Raw genomic sequence first — 24,051 nt, 5'->3', positions numbered from 1 at the left:
TTGACAAGCAACTCCAGGAAGCTTTAAAGAAATTCAAACTCGAAATAATTTCCCAGATAAAAGGAGAAATGATAAAAGAAATGAAAGAGATTCTAAATATATCTAAAGAAAACACAGATAAAAAATTGGAGGAACTAAACAAAAAGATAGAATCCCTAGATGAGCAATATAAGAAACAAACAGAATACATAATGCAGATGCACAGAGATATACAGGAAATAAAAAACTCCACTGAAAGTTGTAAAAACTGCCTTAATGAAAGTGAAGATAGAATTTCAGACCTTGAAGACAGGATTGCAGCTAGTGAACAGGAAAGGAAAGATCTTTTAAAAATAACAAGGAATCAGGAAACAACAATTCAACAACTGCAAGACGATACAAAGAAGAATAACATAAGAATGATAGGGATTAATGAAAAAGAAGGAGACAACATAAAGGATATCACGAGGATATTTAGAGAAGTAATAGCTAAAAATTTCCCAAGCATGAGATCAGAAACTGACATCAGGATCAGTGAAGCATATAGAACTCCAAATAGTCATAACCAAAATAAAACTACACCCAGGCATATAATAATCACCAGCCCAGAAATCCAACACAAGAATAGATTATTAAAAGCTGTCAGAGAGAAAAGACAGATCACTTATAAAGGAAAACCTATCAGAATCACAGCAGACTTCTCAGCACAAACAATAAAGTCAAGAAGAGCATGGAGTGAAGTATTCCAGATCCTAAAGCAAAATGATTTCCAACCAAGACTGATATATCCTGCAAAACTATCATTCAAAATAGATGGTGAAATACGATACTTCCATGACAAAGCACAGCTGAAGAACTTCATGAACACCAAACCAACCCTGCAAAAAATATTGAAAGTCAGTTTAGATACACAAAGGTAAAAACCACTAAGCAAAGCAAATAATTAAACAGAACAGAAAGATAAAGATGCAACAGCAGAGAGATAAGATTCCTACAATTAACCAGCATTTAACAGTAATAACCATTAATGTAAATGGTCTCAATGCACCAATCAAAAGAAACAGACTAGCAGAATGGATCAAGAAACAAAATCCAACCATATGCTGTTTACAGGAAACCCATCTAACCCAGAAGGATACTCACAGACTGAAAGTCAAAGGATGGAAAACAATTCTTCATGCAGCAGGAATCCAAAAAAAGGCAGGAGTAACCATTCTGTTTGCAAACAACGTGAACTTTAAACCAACAATGACCATAAAGGATAAAGAAGGTCACTACATAGTGGTAAGGGGAAAACTCCAAGAGGAAGAGATAACTATCTTAAATATATACGCACCAAACTCCAGAGCACCCAGTTATATAAAACAATTATTAAGAGAAATGAAAACTCAAATTATCAGTAACACAATTGTAACAGGAGACCTTAATATGCCATTGACACCAAGGGACAGATCAACCAGACAGAAAATGAACAAAGAAATAACAGAACTGAATCATACCTGTGAACAAATGGGTTTGATAGACATATACAGAATGTTCCACCCAACAACATCAGAATACACATTCTTCTCAGCAGTACATGGATCATTTTCTAAAATAGACCATATATTAGCTCACAGAACATATTTAAACAAGTGCAAAAGAGCTGAAATCATCCCTTGCATGTTATCGGATCATAGTGCTCTGAAATTAGAAATTAATGATAAAAGATACTGCAAAAATCCCACAAACACATGGAAACTGAATAACACACTCTTGAGTAATCAGTGGGTCACAGAAGAAATTAAACAATACCTAAAACAAAATGAAAATGCAGATACAAATTACTGGAATCTGTGGGATGCAATGAAAGCTGTCCTCAGAGGAAAATTTATTGCACTGAGTTCCCACATCAGGAAAACAGAACGAATACAAATAAATAACTTGATGCTACACCTCAAACAGCTAGAAAAAGAAGAGCAAGTCAAGCCCAAAGCCAAAAGAAGAGAGGAAATTATAAAAATCAGAGCAGAAATCAATGCAATAGAGACTAAGAAAACAATCCAAAGAATCAACAAATCAAAGAGTTGGTTCTTTGAAAGAATAAATAAAATCGATAAGCCCCTAGCCAACCTTATTAAAAAAAGGGAAGAAAAAGCTCAAATTCATGCAATAAGAAATGAAAAAGGAGAAATCACTACAGACCCAATAGAAATACAGAAGATCATCAACACCTATTTCGAAAACCTCTACTCTCAAAAGTTTGATAACACAGAAGAAATAGACAGATTCTTAGAAGCATATGAAGTGCCAAAGCTAGATCAAGAGGATGTAAAACTGTTGAATAACCCAATCTCTGTTACTGAAATTGAAAATGTAATTAAGTCCTTACCCACCAAGAAGAGCCCAGGCCCAGATGGTTTCACTGCAGAATTCTACTAGAAATACAAAGAAGACCTAATGCCGACACTCCTCAAACTATTCAATGAAATTGAAAGGGAAGCAATCCTTCCTCAGTCATTCCTGGAAGCAAATTTTACTCTAGTAACAAAACCTGAAATAGACCCAACTAAAAAAGAGAACTATAGACCGATCTCCCTAATGAACACAGATGCAAAAATCCTCAATATAATATTGGCAAATAGGATCCAGCAAATCATCAAGAAGATTATACACCATGACCAAGTGGGATTCATCCCAGGAATGCAAGGATGGTTCAACATACGCAAATCAATAAATGTAATCCACCATATAATAAAGCTAAAAGTAAGAATCACATGATCATTTCTATAGATACAGAAAAAGCCTTCAATAAGGTCCAACATTTATTCATGATAAAAACTTTACAGAAAATTGGAATAGATGGTCTTTACCTCAATATAAGAAAGGCATTTATGACAAAACCAACAGCCAGCATCATACTAAATGGCCAAAAATTGAAAGCCTTTACTTTAAAATCAGGCACAAGACAAGGATGTCCTCTATCACCACTCCTATTTAATATAGTACTGGAAGTACTAGCCAGAGCAATTAGGCAAGAAAGAGAAATAAAAGGGGTAAAGATAGGAAAAGAAGAAGTTAAGTTTTCATTGTTTGCAGATGACATGATACTCTACATAGAAGACCCCCTAAACTCCATTGAAAGACTCTTAGATACAATAAATAAATTCAGTAATGTGGCTGGATACAAAATCAATACTCAGAAATCAATAGCATTCCTATACACAAACAACAAAATCACAGAGAGGGAAATAAGAGAAATTGGACTATTCACATTAGCAAGCAAAAAAATGAAATATTTAGGAATTACTCTTACGAAAGAAGTGAAAGACTTATACAGTGAAAACTATAATACACTGAAAAAGGAAATTGAAGATGATCTCAGAAAATGGAAAGACATCCCTTGCTCATGGATAGGAAGAACAAACATTGTGAAGATGGCCATTCTCCCAAAACTGTTATACAGATTCAATGCAATCCCAATAGAAATGCCATCAACATACCTTATAGATCTAGAGAAATCACTCCTAAATTTCATCTGCAACCAGAAGAGACCTAGAATCACAAAGGCAATTCTAAGCAGCAAAGGCAAAGCAGGAGGCATCACAATCCCTGACTTGAAGTTATAATACAAAGCAACAGTAGTAAAATCAACATGGTATTGGAATCAAAACAGAGCTGAAGATCAATGGAATAGATTAGAAGATACAACCACAACTACAAACACACTCAACCACCTTATCTTTGATAAAGGAGCCAAGCAGGTTCACTGGAAGAACGACAGTCTCTTTAATAAATGGTGCTGGAAAAACTGGCTCTCCATTTGCCGAAAACTAAAGCTAGACCCATGTCTATCACCATGTACTAAATTAAAATCTAAATGGGTCAAAGATCTGAATATTAAAACAGAAACACTAAATCTATTGGAAGACAAATTGGGTAGAAACCTTGGAGACATAGGAGTAGGTAGAGAATTCATGAACAGGACTCAAACCGCACGGGAAATACTTCCCAGAATCAATAACTGGGACCACTTCTTATTAAAATGTTTCTGCATGTCAAAAGAAATCTCCAGCATAGTGAAAAGAAAACCCACAAACTGGGAAAAGATTTTAGTGAACTCTCTCTCAGACAAGGGACTCTTGTCTAAAACATATAAAGAATTAAAAAAACTCAGACCTCCAAAATTCAAAGATCCAATCCAAAAATGGGCATCTGAGATGAATACGCAATTCTCAGATGAAGAAATGCAAATGGCAAATAAATACATGAAAAAATACTCATCATCATTGGTCATTAGAGAAATGCAAATTAAAACCACACTGAGATACCATCTCACTCCTGAAAGAATGGCCAGGATCAAGAAAACCAACAACAAATGCTGGAGAGGCTGTGGGGAAAAAGGAACTCTCCTGCACTGTTGGTGGGGGTGTAGACTGGTACAGCCTTTGTGGAGGTCTGTCTGGAGATTTCTCAAAAAGTTGGGATTGGAAATCCCATTTATTCCAGCTATTCCACTTCTAGGCATATTCCCAGAAGAACTGAAAGCATCATACCACAGTGATATATGTGCACCTATGTTTATAGCAGCACAATTTGTAATCGCCAGATCTTGGAAACAACCCAAGTGTCTATCAACTGAGGAATGGATAAAAAAGTTGTGGTATTTCTATACAATGGAGTATTACTCAGCTATAAAGAAGGATGACATTGAGATATTGATCAATAAATGGGCGCAGCTTGAGACCATACTCATAAGTGAAATAAATCAATCTCGCATGTATGAATACCGAATAGTTTCCCTAATGTAAGTAATGATTCAAATATATAAAAATATGTGGTAATCATGATTCCCCATTATGTGGCCTTGAAGCCTTATAAAATTTTCACTTATTAATTAGAAAGGCTTGATTCTGGGCTTCTTGATATGGAAATATTTGAAGCTATAGTATATGAAGTTTTACCCAAATATTTCAAGGAAAAAGACAGACACTATGGTAACTACTATTCTTTAAAAAAATTATTTAGTTATTTCTTATGTTTATTTTAATTAAGGGAAAAATTTAAAAAATTAGGATATATAATAGTAACTCTTTTTGATTTCCTATTAACTTGTTTTGAAGTCCTGTAATACTCCCACGAACTTGTTTTGACTGATTAGACTGTTCTATTCTGTGCGATAGTATCAAGTTTGAGGGTATAGGCAACTACTTTGAAGGCAATAAGATTCACTAAGATGCCCATTCTGGTTTGACTATTGTCTCCTTTGGAAGTCCTGTAATGTTTACAATGCCTAAATTTTATTGGTCTTGTTCTCTACTGTTTTGTCCAACTTTATAATATCTAATGAGATAGACAATTCTTTTTAAGGAAACAAGAGACAACGTTGATAACCATTGTTAATAACCTTGTACTCTGTTTTACATCATGTGCTATGTTTATCCTTGGTTTTGACTGACAGCTTTGTTTTGCCATATTTGACTTTATTCTCTCCCCCCCCCAAAAAAAGTAATAAGAACTAAGGAGTAATAAAATCCAAAATGTGTAAATTTTGTTGTAAAAAAGAGAGGGAGGAAAAAAAAAGAGCTCTAATGGATATAACAGCAAGTGTGTTTAGGGGTGTTAAATAGCTGACTATATTAATGTTTTTGGATCATTGAACACAGCTGTTTGCAGTCTCTCTGTTTGAATGTCTACTTTGTATTCTTTGATACTGTGATGTGAGCAACTATTTCCAAGATGATAATATGTAATCTATTAATAGGTGATTTCTTACTGTTATGTTTTTTTTGTAGTTCTGTATTATGTGTAACCTTACACCACTTTGTTTTGTTTTGTGTTTTTCTCTTTTTCCTCTTAAATAAAATAAAAAAAAGAAATGGATAAAAAGATGTATTTTTATACACTGGAGGACTATATAGCCATCAAGAAGGATAAACTTAAGACTTTTATAGGTATATGAGTGCAACTTGAGACCATACTCATAAGTGAATTAAATCAGACTCACATTGTAGACATCATATTGTCTCCCTAGTGTGAGAAACTGAAAGAGTAAATAAAGTCTAACATGTACAATAGATATTATAAAATGTGAAGAAATTGTTCAAAAAGAACTTGGGTAAAAGAGGAAAGGACAACAGGGAAATTTTGTTTTATCTTTTTCCCATAAAATTAAAAAAAAAGAATTTGAAAAAGTTGTTTCCATGAGCAAGTCTTTTGGCAAAATAGTTTTAGAAGTGCTTCACAAAGGACTTTTTTTTTCAAATTTGAGCCATACTTTGTCACAAGCTTTATGTAACCAAAGGGTTGAGATTCAAAAGTACTAGTCTCCTGAGTGAATGCCCTAGAAAGCCATGTTAGTGCTTATGGGAGTATCAGGTGGGGACAAAGAAACTGAAAAAGTGACAAGCACTGCCTGTGGAAACCTCTATTTCTGGCCCCATGATGTATGGGACTGTGGGAAAGAAAAGACCTTACTTTGATAGATTTACGTAAATGAATAGCCATCTATAAAGTATAGTGATTTAGGACTTCTAACAGTTCAGGAGAATGCAGATGTAAGCCTAGTTCTAGACTGTGTTAAAATAGCAGAGATACTTAAAACCATGTTCCTAACTGTTTAATGTCATGCCCATTTAGAAAATAATAAAATTTTAAAATCTGCAGTGATAAACAGGAGTAGGTCTAGGGCTACCTATATGGGGCCTGCAGAATAAAATCAGTGCTGCACATGGTGGTGTAATCTGAGAACCCTGGGAGGCTGAGGCAGGAAAATTGCAAGTTAGAGCTCAGCCTGGGCAATTTAGCAATTTGGCAAGACCTTGTCTCAAAATAAAAGACACTAAAGGGCTGGAGATGTAATTCAGTATGAGAGCACTAGGTTCCATCTCCAATACTACAAAATAAATTAGTATAAAAGAAGAAAAGTCACTATATTTTCTTTACATTATAGAGTTAAACTTAGAAAAATATACAAAATATTAAAGGAGAGTGTTAAATACTGAATTTCTATGTGGACTTCTAATGTAAGGAGTATTTTGAGGGGGGTTAATTGTGTTTTTTTTACTGTGTATTTTTTTTAAAGTCAGACATTCACTGTATATTTTAATCACATCTCATATTATTTTCATCAGGTATAAAGTGTGGAAGATTCCAGTCTATACTGTAACAGGCACTTCAAAGTAATGGTGCAGGGCTAACAATAGAATGTGTCCACATTGTTAGATCAACTCTCTTGCGCCTAGTTTGCACATCACTAAGGGGCTACTTGCACATCACTAAGGGGCTACTTCAGCAGCAAAAGGACAGAACCCTCCAATACACATGAAGACACACATGTAGGACTACTACCAGAAGTAGCACTTGCTAGGGTCTTGTGTCTTACCCCTTTCTCTCTTGTGACCAATCGTACCTCCAGGGCTTGGTATATTTGGTGCCATAATAGATCCTTCGACTTTCCGTACTTCAAGGAAAGAGCTATTCAGGGCAGGCTGTGAATAGGCAGCAAGTACCTGGTATTTTTCTTTGTGTTTTTCACCTGCAAAAGAAGAAGAGGTTATGAGTGAACCATCAGTCTCCACTCTGAACAGATGCTATGTCCTTTTGATGATCTACAGTCAAGATTGCTTGCTGACAGTGGTAGCCAATCCTAGGGCTTTGGCCACTCCATGTTCTGAAAATCATACCTGCTCAATCATACTAAGGGGAAGAAAACTTGTCACCTATGGTCACAAAACTCAAAAAACAACCACTATTAGCCTTGTAGTTTACTTCTGTTGAAACATTAAACACATTTACACATATTATTGTATCCTCTGTTTTTGCTTAACATTATAATTTAACCATTTCTGTCATGCTGTTAAAAACTTGATATATACTTTTTGAAAAGGTCAAAAACTTCATCATTTTTACTCTTTTCCCCAAGCAAAATTTGGGTGAGAGAAAAAAAAGCTCAGATTTGGTAAACAAAACTACATAGATGCCTATTGCTATTTCTAAGAAATGCAGTTTCTCTTACCTGTTTTTAGTGAACATTTTTTGGTGATTTCTTTCCTAAAGTAGCAGGCTTTCTTTTCTATGATAAGACCAGAGCGAAGTTTCATGTAGTATTCATGGCAAATTTCTTCTGCCTTCTTTTGGGATTCTAAAGAGTTGGAACAATTGTATTACTGTTTTATTCTGACCTTTAAACCCTAAGTGTAGTAGACGAAGAAAGCAAGTACAGATTCAATGTCTTGAGATCAGTCATGTCTCAAATTTCAGAGTTTTTGAAATCTTAGAATTGTAATGTGGAGCATATACTGAATATATGTAGCACCTCCAAAAGAGACTGGTGTAGCACTCTTTAATAAAACATTAATTTTATAGTGAAATCTGAAAATTTAAAGAGTAAAATAAAGACCTCAGTTTAGCTCAGGAGTTAATGGACTAATGAGTTCAGGTCATATTTTGCTGCCAAATGACTTATGAAAACCTTTCAGTCTTCAGAAAGAATTTTGATTTGCAGGATTTCATATGAAGGAATATGAGCCTATACCCAATATATACTAATTTTTGCCTAAATGAGGAGAAGTGCTTATGGCCATATGAAATCTGAGGCTTTCTCTTATCTAGAATATATATTTTAATAATTTTGTTAAAATTATAATTTTAATAATTTTAATAATAATATATAATAATTCTAGAATATACATTTAATAAATACAATTTAATAATTTACATTTAATAATTTATAGTCTAAAAGGTTACAAATATCAAAAAAGCCATTTACTAAGTATCTACAGTTGACCATGCAATGTACTAATCATTGGTTTAATTCTTCATAATAATCTTGCAAGGTAGATGTTATTATCCTAGTTTTATAGATAATAATTTGAGGCTCTTAGGAAGCAGAACACTTGCCCAAGTTTACATAGCTGGTTCTCGCCAGTTGTTACTGAGATATGTCTAATAACAAAGCTATTCTTTAAAAGAAAACGCTATACTGCAATCTGAGGGTCTAAGAAAATGCAAATTCAAGTTAAATCAGCTGAAGTAGAAATTGTTTTTTTTTTTTTTTTTTTTTGTCTTTCTCCTTTTTATCGGTACCGGGGATCGAACTCACGACTACCTCCTTGTAAGGCAGGCACTTATGCCGCTGAGTAAATCCCCAGCCCCTGAAGTAGAAATTCTTAATTCATTTATCCAAAGAAAAACTTGTCTCAAACATAAAATATATTAAAAATGAAATGACAGTTGTAACATATGTCATATGATCTCAATTTTCAAGATTATAGTAAATGAATTATCAAGATTATACAACATTGTTAAATTTCAATTGTTCACAGTATTGCAGAAAAATGGTGTGTTTTTTTGTTTGGGTTTTTTTTTTTTTTTTTTTTTTTTTTTTTTTGGTCTTTTTGAGAAAAGGTCTCACTACACAGTTCAGGCTGACCATGAGCTCACTTTGTAGCCAGGCTGATCTCAAACTTGCAACAGTCCTCCTGCCTCAGCCTCGCAAATGCTGGGATTACAGGCATGTGCCACCATTCTCAGCTCAAAAAATAATTATTCTTAACTAATAAGCCATTGTGTGATTTTTTTAATCCTCTAGAAGATGTGACTTCCTAACATAATGCTTTTTAAAGTCAAGTGGAATATACTTTAATTATCTACTAATTAGAATTATCCATGATACCTATAGTTTAAAACAGCACCTATTTTCACAGCTATCCAGAACTCTCTAACATTGTTCAGAAGTATCAAATAGAATTTTTTATATTTATAAAGTTCTATTATAGTTCCAAAGGTAATTTATAAATCTAACTAGTGCTAGAGTAAGCATCGTCTTTGATCTCCAGATAGCTAACTTAACACAGTACTTTTTCAGCTGGCCCACATATCCCGTTAGAGCTAAAATGCTTAAGACCATGCTGAATGCATTCTTTCTTACATGCTTGTCTTTAGGTTGAGGTCAGCATTACATGAGGGATGTGATAGTCATGTTTAATATCAAATGTGGATTGTAGGGAGTATTGTATGAGTCTTGGGAAATTAGGAGTGAGGGTCATGATACTGAAGAAGTATTCGATAGAAAGTATAATAAGAAACCCAGGGATTAAAAAGAGAGTTAAGGATACAGATGTAGGGCTAGCGTGTAGTGGGATAAGTGCTCAATATAATTCATGTGGGGGGAGGTGATTACATTTGAAGTATGGCCAGACATGATAATACTCTCCTGTAACACCAGCTACTGGCAGGGGGATAATGTGTTGGTTAATCTGGGTTGTCAACCTGACTGGTTTACAAGGGACCTAGGATTAGCAAAGCACACTTTTGAGTGGGCCTAGATGGGTCATTAGAACATGATTGCAGGGATTGTATCTGGTCCCCAGCCCCTTCCTCTTGAGCTTTTTCCCTGCCTTATGCTTCTCAGATGCCATGAGTTGAGTAGCTTTTCTCCCCACACACTTCTATCATGTTTCCACCTCAGAGTTAGCAGACCATGTGTTGAAACCTCTGAAATTGTGATCCAAAATCAATTTCTCTCTTACATCCTCTTACTGCTTTATACCCTTCAACTACCTGTGGCTGATTCTGGGGACTACATCTTTCTTTGAACTCCTGTTCTCTTGTTGCCATGTCATGAGTATCCTTTGGTTCTCCTCGTTTCTGTCTGATCAGTCTATCTGTGTCTGTTAGTTTTTTCTGTCTGCTCCTAAAATATCGGAGTTCCTCAGGGCTTTTTTTTTTTTTTTAACTCTCTTCTCTGTGCACTTTTTTTCTGGGCAGTCTTGCTTGCTTCAATCTGTTCAGAGGCTGATAACTCCCCAAAATGGAACTCTATCTTTGATCTTTCTCATTTATCTGCTTCTCTTTCTTTATGTAGCTTTTTGACTTAACAACCCTAAGGCATCTCTACATTTGTGTATTTTGTCTTGAATGAAATTTTGGCCAGCTCTACCTGAAAGACCTTTAGCTACCCAAACTAAAATATGCCAGTCATCATCATCATCAAAATTCCCTTATCTCTACCCCTATTTTATTTCTCCTGAGTTCCTTGTCTACCATTATCTCTCCGCTTATTAAACCAGATAGCTGAGGATCATCCAGTTGTCTCTTTCTATCCTCCATTAAGTCCTACTAATTTCACCTTCCAAATAGATCTGAAATACATTTTCTCTCCATTCTGTTGTGTTGATCCAGGTTTTCATCTTTAGTACTCTAGATGACTATAATAGAATTCTAACTAATTCTAATCTACTCTTGTCTCTTTCTCTATCTTTATACCACCAATGTGATCTCCCTAAAAATGTTATATCATTTCCCCAGTTAAACATTTTTAGGGAATTCCCTGCCATCCACAGGGAAAGTTGAAGCTCCTTGGATAACAAAGATTTTGCATGGATAGCTCTACCTAGTTTTAGGCAACTCCTGCCACACAGGGACATGGGTCCAGTGTTTTTGTATGTTTAGATTTACTTTATTTTATTAGTACGTGTGTGAGGTACATGATGTTTATATTCCTTATGAGGAGTTGGTACATGTACATAATAGAATATGTATGTGCACATTTTAATTCCTTCCCCCCATCTCTTGACCCTTTTCTCTTCATTTTTTGAGGGAAACTGCACGTTTTGATTCTTATTAAAAAAAAAAAAATCTCCAAAGGCTTTTTTCTTTTAGCGTATGTAGCTGTGTAGCTATATAGTTCAGGCTGGCTTTGAACTCACTGTGTAACCCAGGATCTGAACTTGTGCCTCAACCTCCCAAGTACTGAGATTACAGGCACGCACAACCATGCCTGGCTCCTAAATTTTAAAAGTTGCTTCAGTTAAAAACATCAAAATTACTATTCAGCCAAACAAAATACTTCTGTTGGGTGAATTTGTCCAGGGCTTCCATATATGACCTCTGGCTGGATTCATGAATGAGGATACTAGATCACTAGTGAAGAAAAAATGTTGATGAATATGAGTAAGAGGAAGCAAGAGAAGAAAAAGGCCTGACTCTGGGGAATAGCTTCCTGGAAACTGGGCAGGGGTGAAGTTTAGAAACGGTCTTTCCTCTAGGTCATAAAGTTCTGTAGCCTGTTGGCACCAATGGTGAAATGTCGGGTGGGGGGTGGTGGAAATAATGTGAGACTTCCTGTCACATATGGATACTTATAGTGATTAGATAATGAGTTTTGTGACCTTGTAGCCTGTAGATTGTGTCACATCCTGGTAATCTAAGGCAGGAGAAGGAGTTAAATATGTTTTTGTTGTTGTTTGCCTTTCTGCCTGGGGACTCAGAGAAGAAATTTGTTTAGAAAAATGGATAAGACATTTCTTTTTTTTTTGGTACTGGGGATTGAACTCATGACCCTGTGCATGCTAGGCAGGCACTTGTGCCACTGAGCTAAATCCCCAGTCCCAGATAAGACATTTCTTATACCTTGACTTTTGAAAAATGGTTTATACTTGTCACAGACTCCACATAGATATCTGTTGAATTTTAACTAGGAGTGTTTACTAATTGTAACTTTCATATTAAGCTGAGCTGATATTATTGGAAAGGAGATCTGCTTAAGGCTTAAAATAAAAAAATACAATAATGTGATATATTCCAAAGACATATATATTACTTGATGATTACCACTGACTTCTGCCTGGTGTAGGTAAACAGGGCCACAGCACCTATATCGAGACATATTTTGTCTTTGTCACTGATGCCAGTACATCTAGCATGTCTTTATCTTCATTCTAGTAGCTACAAAGGGCTCTTCCTGGGTTAGAAATAAAATGCATCCTTTTATTAAGAGGGAATTTGGTGACATGGAGTCATTTCCACTCAATCACTGTTTCTGCATTTTGACTCAGCTATAATTACAAGGGCTAATTTACCTGATTTCCTAATTATTTAGAAACTCTGGTCAAGTTAATGTTTTTCCTGGTTACCAAAGAACAGTGTGGGTGGGCTGGAGCCTTGGGGAGGACGGAAGAGAACAGAAATGATATTCTTTAACACTATTTTCTCTTCTGGCCTTTAAGGTGTTCAGGAAAACGGTAAGAATCATGAAGGACAAAGATACTCTAATTTCTACAGTTATTCCTCATCCTCCATTTTTGCTTTGGTCCACCAGGCCCTGTTAACTATCTTTTCTTTTCTTTTTTTTTTTTTTTTTTTTTTTGTCTTTTTCCTTTTTATCAGTACTGGGGATTGAACTCACGACTGCCTGCTTGCAAGGCAGATGCTTATGCCGCTGAGCTAAATCCCCGGCCCCTAACTGTCTTTTCTTTTACTTCTCCTATGTGGAGATATGTGCATAAATTTGCATGATTTCTTTTCTAGGTAGATAATTAGATAGCTCTTTTATCTTAGCTTTATTCACTTTATTTTCATTTTATCTTATTCTAAAATCTGAGTTTGTAACTAGAGAAACTTGAACACCATTTGGGTGATTTTGTTCTGTTTGGAGCCCAGATTATTCAAATATCTTCACCTATTATTCACTCCTTTGTCAGTATTTGCAAGTCAAAACTCCATGCATGAATACATGAAATGTCTTAACAAATACCTTGTTGAATGACAATGAATCAGTTTAGAGTTTTGTTAGTTCATTAGGGAAAAAGTTGGGAATTTGGTGACAAGAGATGTGGGGAGAGCAAATAGTTCTTTTATATCAAAGGGTATAATTAAGTTTACATTATTTATAGGCTTAAATGATCTACACTGTTCATATCCTATGATGTATTAAATAAACACAAATTGGCTATAGCCTGTTCAAAACCAAAGTCTGTCATATTAAGTCTTTATTAACTATTTTGTTTTTCTTCACTTCTTACATTCCTACTAGCTTCTGGTAAGGTAGCATTTATGAATATTGAAGTAATAAAGATTTCATACCAGATTTTAAATTATAAAAAAGTAGGAATATTTATGTCCTTACTTCTCAGTTTGCAAGATTTTGCCATGACTTTGCTCTCTCTCCTGTTCAGCTTTGCTGGAGAAGTTTTAGAGGTTGAGTATTTCCTTTTAGTCTTCATTTTTCAAGCCTCTATTGGATTAAAAAATATCTCAACTTGAAAACAAACAGATAATAGTGACAAATTCAGCATAACATTGATAACACAACTACAGAGTAAAAGTAATTATTTCAGTAAAATTTGAATGCAATATTCAGATTATGTGTTTATACTAAAATGTAGTCACAGAACAAAAAAATTGCAAAGAAATCTTAAACCTTATTATGTTAATTGTCAGTGATAATACTGGTATGGAATTTCTAAAATAGTTTTGTTATAGTACAAAGCAAATAAATAGATATATCAGTGTTATATAATTTTCACTGTCAGGGATAGGAGATATAAAGCTAAAAATGAAGTCAAGGGAAAAGTTCCTATAATGTTGAATTTGAGTCTGCCAGAAATAAATACTCAGTCATAAATCTGTGCTCATAACTTAATTTCTAAGTACTTTTTCTGCTAGAACTTCTTCTGCAGTGTCTCCAGATTAGGAAAATATCAGAATATTTTGTTTTGCCAGAAAGGGCTGAATCACTGAAAAACTAGTAAGATGGTGTTGAAAGCATACATAAGCTAACTTGCAGAGTCTTCCATGGGCAAATTTGGCACAATTTGAGTATGAAAATAAAAACAATAATAATAGTAATTGACCATAAGAATTTAGTAGAAAAGAAATTCACAAATCCATAGTTTTTCTCAAGGATGAACAAATATACAGTGATTTATTCATTACAGAAGAAATGGTAGAATTAGAAAAATCACCATCTTGTAGTCTCTAACTTAATTCAGGCAAGGACTACTCAATGGATGTTCTACCTTGATAATCAATCCGAGTCACAGTATTATATTTAAAGAATATGGAATTCTCAAAAAAAAAATATGGAATTCTCTCGTAAATTATAGAAAGCTCCAAATTCTTTCAGTACAATTTCTTGCAGTACTATAACTGCAAGTTGGCTTCATAATCAAGATATGGCACTGTTGCTGTGATTGTAGGAGGAGCAGGATTTCTCCTCCAATTCTACAGCCTGGAATTTTACCAGTCCTTTATTACTGGTTTTTGTTTTTAAACATTGGCCTCTTATTTTGCTACATTAAAAAAATTACCCAATGATTTGATATAATTTAAACTTCATATGAATCAGCTCTTCTAACAGTAAGAGAGAAATTTCTAGGTTAAAGGATTGAGTTTCCAGATTTGAGGATTCATTAGAAAATAAATGTTATGCATGTCCCTTTATATTTGTCCCTGATAACTCTGTAGAGTTGAAATTCCAAATTGTTTTCTTTAGGTGGTGCTAGACTCTTACATGTGGGTAGGCCAAGTGAAGCCAGTTCCAATGAGGGAAATCCTCTAAATGTACACCAGCTGAAGATTCCTTATTCTATCCCTCAGTCTTGTTGTGAATATTATCCTTACACAGCTCCTGGTCTTTACACAAACCCTTACTTCTGATTCTCTGACTTTTATTGATCACAAATGCTTAGAAACATGGAACTTCACACATCATTTTACAGAGTCCCTCACTCTACATTTGAATAGACTGAGACAGAAAGATTTAAGTGTTTGCCTAGGGTCACAAAAACCACTGGGACCACAATTTAGTCTCCTGACTTTGATCTTGATACCAACACTTCCCCATTTTCTCTCCCTCCAGACCCAGTCCGCTTTCCTTCTATCCCAAATATAGAAAGAAAACGATCAAAACTGGGACTTAATGGTGTGAGCTATCAACAGCTTCAAATGCTCAGCCTGTTTCATACAAAAGCAGTAGTCCAACTTCTTTGAAATAGTACATTTCCAAGTATGATAGTATGAAGATGCAGTTCTCTGAAGGAGTTAACATCTATGTAGAGATGCTGTGGATGTTTAACCTTGATTAAGAGGATCCTGATTGTGGAGAGATGGAAAGTTACCGGTCAGATACAGATTATCTTGAATTATTTTAGCTCTTATAGATACAATGACTATTACTTTTAACTTTTGTATTTAACTCAATAGTCTCCTGACTATTAGGCAAACTTCTTGGAATATATTAAATTTAGAAAATCACCAGTCTCCACTAACCTTCAAGTTCAGAATGCTATAACAAATGATAGCTACAGGGAAGACTTTCCAGCTTTGCTGTAGGCTGCCTACCTAGTGCCCACACTAATTTTGTTGAGTATAATGTGAATCATAAATCATTATGTGACTTTCTTTGTTCTTTTTCTATAAGATTTGATGTAAATTCTTTGAATTTGGAACATGTTATTATGGATAACTTAAATCCATGTTCCTGGGCCATGGCCATTCATATTTGACCCAGAATAAATAATTTTCTTATATACTTTAAAGCAGAGTGTTACACTTTACACCGGAAGTAGTTAATTTTTAAACATAATTTTTAACCATTGCATAGTGGGTTAGGCAACCCTATTGTAGTTAAATTTTAAATTGCATGGAAAATAGTTTAGATAGTATCTGTATAGAGTAGATACTAATACAACACTTTACTAACATTAAAACTGTATTGCTATGATTTTTTCTTTTTTCTCTTTTATCCAAAGTTACATATGTCCTAGAAAAAAACGTTTTTTTAGTCATTATGAAAAGTTGCATTTCCAAAGAAATATGTATTCCAATCTGTATAGCCTATCTCTTGGAAAGTCAGATCTTACATAGCATAACTCAGGGTTACCTTGCTTACCTAATTATTTTAAGTAATTATTTGATCTTGTAACCCTTATTTTCCAATTATCATTTCCATGGACTAGCCTGATAGAACATAAGAACTCTGTTTTCAACCAAAATTAGCTTTCAGAGCTCAAAATTATAAGAAGCTGAAAAAGACCACATTTATGATGGAGTCACTAACACAGAGAAAGTCAACACCTTTTTATGAATTGTATATATCAAAATTATAATCTGGAAATGTTTTAAGTCCTAATCCAAAAGCCAGGCACTTTCGTTGCAAGTGTTTTACTTTATATATTCAACCACTGTTTTTGCCATTTTTTCAAACTAAATTTACTCTTATTCTTCTTTTTTTGAATATCAGAATTATTTCAGAATAGAGGACAATATAAATACCATTGATTCCTTTTTGCTGCTATTCCCAATAACAGATAAAAAATATACTTGTACACTGATAGGATACTCACCTAGATTGTAAATGTGAAAGGCTTGTCTCAGATGATGTGATTCCCTTTAGTCAGCACTTGGTTACTGGTTAACGAAGTTACGTTCAGATTCTACTTATATAAACACACAAGGATGAAGCAACATTGGATGACAGCATTTGAAGAATGAGGCTGTGTGAGTAGACTAGGTGAATAGATTAGAATGTGTGGGAACATATCTTTTTCATATAGCCAAATCCTGAACAGAGCTTTCAGATTATTTTAATTGTAGTACTTTCAAAGAGTTACATTTAATTATCAATTTTTGTAAAACCTCTGAGACATGAACTGCAGTTTTATTTTTTTTTAAACTGGAATATAGAGTATATTAAAGTACATGTTATTTAATTTTCTTTCCCTTTTCTTCTAAAAGTTTAAAGCTTTTGGGGGGCTTTTACTACAAGTTTATAAAGTGTAATGATTATGTTTACTGTAAGGAAGTGGTAAAGGTACACAACACACTTCAATTCCCTTCTTCCCCGCCTCCATCTACCTTCTTTATTTTTCCAGAATCAGATTCATTTATTTATCTTATAAGATGCTGGAGGCCAGGTGTGGTGGCACATCCCTATAATCCTAGCAATTGAGAAGCTGATGCAAGAGGATGACTGTGAGTTTGAGGCCGGCCTGGGCTACAGAGTGAGTTCAAGGCCAGCCGGAACTTCATAGTGAAAACCTGTCTCAAAAAAAAAAAAAAAAAAAAGAAGGAAAGAAAATAAAAGAAAAAAGATCACTGACTTAGTTATTTTTCTCTTTGCTGAGACAAAATATCTGACACTCAAGGTTAAAAGAGGAAAGGTTTGTTGTAGTTTGCAGTATATAAAGATGTCATTCATAGTTTCTGGCTCCAAGGTAGTGTGGCATCTCAGAGGAGAAACAGTTTATGGTGGGCAGAAGGCAGCAAAACAGAAGGCAGCAAGCAATGAAGTAATGAATTAGCAACCAACCACACCAGCCCTCCTTCTGTTCCTTATATTATATCCTTGCAGCGTGCCCTTAGGGTGGGCAGCATTCACACGCAGGCTGGGCCTTCCCGTTGACCACACTCACAACTACTCCAAACCAGTCAATGGACTAATTTAGTAGTCACATACTCGTACTCCTTGTCATTATCTTCCTAATGTAGAAATAGTGGGAAGAGAAAATTGTGGAGAGATGGAACTCTGGTGGGTCTTACATTTGAAGAGTAAGAAAAGCAAAGGAATTAGTGAAGAAAATCAGAAAGAAAAGCAGAAAAAGGAAGAGAATAAGAGAGAACACGTCTCAAAAAGCAGAATAATGGGCAACAAGTTCTATAATCCTCAGTTGGAGATTAGAGACATTGGAGAGAATATTTTATGTATGACTGGAATTTTAAAACAACTACAGTGGGATGTGTGTGAACAGAGAAAAATGATATCTTGAGGGGGTAGTATGGAGTAGGGAGGATGCTGTTTACTCACTAGTTTTTGAGAAAGTTACTTTATATTTCTAACACCCCAGCTTCCTCAAAATAATAAATTTTTCATAATAATTTGAACTCATTAAGTTGTGATAATTAAATAAGATATATTTTAAGTGTTTCATAATTGTCGAACAGGGGACACTCAATACATATTTCAAAATATTATTACAAATGTTTTATTTGTACAAGGGACGCTTGAGTGTTTTTCACTGCAGGAGTCAGTGAAAAAGGGGAAAATCTATCCAGTAGTCCCAGAAGAGATGGTGTGTGTGTGTGTGTTTGTGTTTGTGTGTGTGTGTGTAAGACCCATAGTAGACAAGTCAGCTTCATAGTAGAGGAAACATACTTTTTGTTGGAGAGGAGGAAAAGTAAAAGAATGGCAGGAGATGGTAAGTTTTAAGGACTAGGACAAGAACTTGAGGATCTTGTAAAGTGACAAAGTGACCTCAATGTTTTTAGCAATGTAAATTTTGAATGTTTTGAATGTTTCAGGATAAGTGGAGGGAAGTCTAAAACATCTCCGTGAGAATTAAAAAAAATTTAAGAAATAGGGATTTATTGTTCAGTAGTATAGTCAGTTCTGGAAAATGGAAAAATGTTCTGAAAATGAATGGTGGAGATGATTGCAAAACAATCTGAATGTATTTAATGCCACAAGTACTGTATACTTAAAATGATTAAATGCTAAATTTCATGTTATGTATATTTTTCTCTGTAAGCAGGAGAATTCCAAAGTTTTCAAACTTATGGCTAGTAATGTTCCGGTAATAATAGTGGTCAGGATGTGGTTTCTGAATGACGTATTGAAAACTGTTAGTCATAAAAAGAGGCATAAAAGCTGGTGAAAAGGGGGGGGGTCAAAGGTAATTTGCTAACTAGAAAGGACTATCATTCCTATTAACTGGGCTCTGAACTAGCGTAGAAAGAAAACTGAACACTACATCAACTCCTCTACTGGCATTGGGAAACAGGCTAACAAGAAAATGGAGTGGTTATCAATTGAGAACAATGGTTTTACTAGGAGAAAGTCACATTTTAGATAATAAAAGGGATAAAAGTTATTTAGGGAAAATGAGGGAGAGGGTAAGGAGTATGTATGTATATGTGGGAGAACATTCCAGAAGAAATGATCTGCATTTAAGAAGAAAGCATGAAAGATGATTTTAATCTGTCAAGAAGTAATAAACAAACAAAAAAGAATAAACAGAAAATCTGTAGTTGACCATTCACCTCTGAACTACAACAAAGTATATGAGTTATAATCTTTTTCAAAGTTGCAAATGTGTATGGTTGCTCTTTTGCTGGAGAAGTCTTCTAGAAATTTGCATTCAAGAATTGTTGAATTTCCATTTTATACTAGGAACCATTAGCACTAGAGAAAACTACATGAAAATTTTCATTTTACTTTTTCATATATCTGATCAACTGGAAAATCATTTATTAAATCACAAACTTTTTGTGTGTCAGTCAGCGCTCCTTGATTAGCAATACCTCTATCAATATACTGATACACTTAAGAATGTTAGATTGACTATTGAGTTTTCTTATTATGCATTTTACTTTAAAAATTTTTAATTAGATTCATTTCTTTTAATAAGTATACTTATTAAAATGTAGTTTATAAAACATTTTTATTAAAGGTACACACTATAGAAAATTTGGATGATACAGAAAAGAGGATGTTCAACCTCTGATGTCCAAGAAGATTAATTAAAGTGTGGCAGAAAAGACCATTCCCCCCATCCAGTATACTTCAGCCTCTGTTAGTTGCCCAGGTAAAAGTTTCTGTTACTTCTGTTTCTTAGAAATGGCTGGTCACTGTGATACCTAGCTGGTCACTATGATGCATACTGTGAGAACCAACCCCGAATTGACAAGCCATTCTGCCTCTGTACTTCATGCTTGCTTATCCCATATAAGCCATAGTCCACCAGATATAAATACTGATATTTTAATAAGGATTGATTCTTTATCATTGCTGATCCAACATTAAATAAATCTTCCTCCAAATTCTGGATATTGTTTCCGTGTTTCTGTTTGCCATAGCAAAGGTTTTAAAAAGGAACACAGTTGTGTTACAGGTAATCCCTGTAAGGAAATCTTAATCTTTCTGAAGTACTGAGGTCATAAATAATACTGGATTTTTATCAGTATTACACAAATTGCTGCCTAATAATGACAATAATAACCAAATACTTTGACTACTAGTAGGCAAGGTACTGGGAAACTGGTGAAAAAACAAAGTGTTTCCTTTGCCCCTTGAGTTTACTCACTGTTAAAGAGATGGATGTCTGGCAAATGGTTATCCTAATATATTATTAATGAATAGTGATAATAAGCTGGTGAAGAATATAAAAGGGTAAAATTATATAAGGTAGTGTATAGTCAGAAAAGGTTACTTTTAAGATGCATCCAAAAGGTGAGGACCATGTGACCAACAGGTACAAAAATTGCCTTCCAGGCAGAGAACATCTATGGGAAAGGCCCTGAAATGGACAGAACCTGTAATGTGTAGGGAACTGAGAGGGCCAGCAAGACTGGAGCAGAGTGGGCAATGGGCCAGCATAATGTAATAGGGAAGAGACAAAAACAAAGTTCACATTGACCCTAGAGTTCAGAAGAAAGAGCTTAGATTTTAGAGTATCATGTGAAGGGCTAGAAGTATAGCTCAATGATAGAGCACTTCCCTAACATGTACAAAGCTCTGGGTTCAGTTCTTAGTAAAAAAGTGAAAAATAAAAAAGTTCAATGAATGCTAGAAAAAGGTTTTAAGTAATATAGATATGACTTGATTTTTGTTTTTAAATTAGTGATTGCCAATAAGAGGGAAGGATGAGGTCAGTGTTATGGTTTGTGTCTAAATGCCTCCCAAAAGCCTCATACAGTCAGGGGAGTGGGCTTCTAGAATTTATGATTGATTCATGGTCCAGTGTTGGGATTAGGTGTGTGTATACCTTCCCTAGGGCAGGTAGCCTGCAGGCAATATAAGGAAGGAAAAAAGGCTTGCCCCTTCCTCTCTTTGGTTGCTTTTGGTATCTTCCATTACCATGAATGTTTGCCCCTTTCACCCCCCTGCCCTGGAACCAGCTGATTATGGACTGAAACCTCTGCAAACTGTGAGATAAATAAACTTGTCCTTCCTTGACTTTGGGTGTTGGGTATTTTGTCTTAATAACAAAAGAAAAGTAACTAAGACAACCAGCAAAGAGTTTGTTTTAGTTGAGACTTTATAATGGTAGTGGTGATGGTAATGATAGCAGCTGCAGCATTTCTGGCATCTTACAGGGATTAGATGCTTTATCTCTATTGTCACTATGATCTTTTCCTTTCAGAAATGAAGACATAATACCTCAGAAACACTGTCTTAGCCAAAAGCCACGTAGATAATAAAAAGCAAAGCCAAAATCTGGTGTCAGGTTGATCTGGTTGTTTCTTAGTTTTTGGGAAGCCTTGGTAGAATAGAGTTCTTGGGGCCTAAATTCCATTACCACCATATCAAGTTTTCATGACCTTGAATGGTAAGAATACCTGTGAGGTATGGTGCGATCACACAAGCCTTTTGCCAGTTAATGGAAGAAGACAATGCCCCTAAATTTGTCCTAGGTGATAGAGGAGAGAGGAAATGGATAGTATAATTAAGCTTACCAATGTGATGAGTTCATTGTCAGGGAGCAGTAATGAGAGACAGAGGGCTGGGTGCTCATACCATCCTCTGCTCCCTTAGATACAGTGATTTCACATCTTTCTTGAAGGAGATCGAAATAAGTGATGTACAGAAGGAAGGGCTGAAATTTGGAGAACAGTGACACAGCATCCTCCTCACTCAAACTGAATCACTTCCTCTTTCCTACTCTCCCCACTATGCTGACAATTCCTAGATGTCACTTACCTGGATCTAGGAGATAACAGCTTTAAAGAGAAAACTCTCTATAAAGAAATCTTACAAATCGATGTAGGACACAATACAAACCTGTTGAGAGAGAAGGGGAGGGATAATATTGGTGTTTAGAAATTCCTTTTATGTTTTTAAGATGAATAGCACTTGACAATTGTAAACTACTTCTTTGTTTCTCCATGGTTTTTCCAGATGCAGATTCATCCAGTGACTTTTTTACAAACAGCCTCAAAGCACCACATATTTCCTTCCATACTTGCTATCTTTTAGACTGGCTCACCATTCCTCAATTTCCTATGCACTATCATATCTTCACACCTTTTCTCAGACTCTTCTTGCTAGTGATGCTTCTTCTCATTTACCCAAGAAGCTTCACCTTAACCGTGGGAGCCTAATTCAAAAGTTTATTTTCCTGACAACCCACAATCCTGTAGACTTTATTGCTTTCTCTCTTATTTGCTTATCAATTCTAACTCTTCTGGCTCCTTGGAAACAAGAGTTGCACCATTGTTTTCTTAGAAATTATCCATAGTAAGCACTCAGTAAATGTTCTGTAATTTGGATTAATTCTTGCGAAATTCCTATAGCCTAGGTATGACAGATAGCATTTACCAAAGAAATGTGGGAACTCTTCCCCAAACTCCAAACACCTATACAACACTGGAGCTGGACCTTTGGGTTTACTATATGAAATTATCACTACTTAATAATTTTTGATCTATAGAAATGAGGATTTTATAGAACTCAGATCTTCTTGTTCTTAGATTGATGTTCTTTCTAAAAATCGAGGAAGCTGACTTTCTTGATCTGTGCTCTTAATTTGACTGAACATTTCACATTATTCAATCCAAGCTTGTTTCATTCATCGCCTTCCTCCTATTTTCTTCCCTATTCCTCTCATACATTGGAGGCCACAGCTGTGTGATGCAATCAAGTCAACTGATTTTGAAGAAGCAAAGGTAAATTGGTCTCTTGTTTCCAAGCTTACACCCAGGATTTTCTCTCTCAAATCTCTTTAGCTTTCCAAATTTCAGTATCTTAAAAATGAGAAGACTGGATTAAACAAGAGTTTTCCTATCTCTTTGATTTTCTTTCCTATGTTTAGCACAGTCTATCATCTTTCCTTGCTCATGCATCTGTACCTTTCTCACTCGAGATGCTGTCCTCAGAAAATGCCCCCAATTCTGCCTCAGCCCTGTGCTCTCTTCCTATCCTCTTCACTAACTTTACAGCAGATAGGATGAGGGAGGCAAGGGAAGAACTAAATAACCTGGAGTCATCTCTTAGGTAGAGGCTGATCTCTTACAACACAATAATCCAGGTAAGCCATGGACTTAGCTGTATTTTGTTTTAGGACAAAATTACGGTAAAAAGGAAAGTCCAAAGAGTGTGCCATGAAACTTTTTTTTGTTTCATTTTTATGAATTCAGAAAGCTGTCATTGATAGAAGAAAATATATGGAGCCAAAAGCTAGCATGAAACAAATAGACATATGGTTTTAGTACCTCTGAAGGTTAAGGTTGAGATACATTTCATTTACTTTTAGAATGAATTTAAATAAAACTAGAAAAGTAATACACAAATTATAAATTTGTAAAAATTGAAAG

At 35.0% G+C, this 24,051-nt stretch overlaps 1 protein-coding gene across 12 annotated transcripts in view; it reads right to left on the bottom strand.

Annotated features, from left to right (window-relative positions):
* The window catches only part of Il33 (interleukin 33), a 41,328-nt gene that overhangs the window by 5,518 nt on the left and 11,759 nt on the right, over positions 1–24,051 (bottom strand). For 2 of the 12 annotated variants that reach the window (XM_063250890.1, XM_063250900.1), the window contains exons 2-7: positions 22,439–22,519; positions 22,195–22,334; positions 17,088–17,177; positions 13,868–13,999; positions 7,976–8,101; positions 7,343–7,495 (exon numbers count right to left, since the gene is read on the bottom strand). In XM_063250890.1, coding sequence (XP_063106960.1) covers positions 7,343–7,495; positions 7,976–8,101; positions 13,868–13,964 — 376 coding nt within the window. In that variant the 5' untranslated portion in view covers positions 13,965–13,999; positions 17,088–17,177; positions 22,195–22,334; positions 22,439–22,519. The other 10 variants (XM_013155098.2, XM_063250887.1, XM_063250923.1 and 7 more) reach the window with 9 other exon arrangements.

This window comes from Cavia porcellus, unplaced genomic scaffold (assembly GCF_034190915.1).
Source record: "Cavia porcellus strain 051 isolate PalLab524CR breed Dunkin Hartley unplaced genomic scaffold, mCavPor4.1 scaffold_1, whole genome shotgun sequence".
Classification (NCBI taxonomy): domain Eukaryota; kingdom Metazoa; phylum Chordata; class Mammalia; order Rodentia; family Caviidae; genus Cavia; species Cavia porcellus.
The sequence above is the reverse complement of the archived record's forward strand: the minus strand, read 5'-3'. Positions and strand labels throughout refer to the sequence as shown.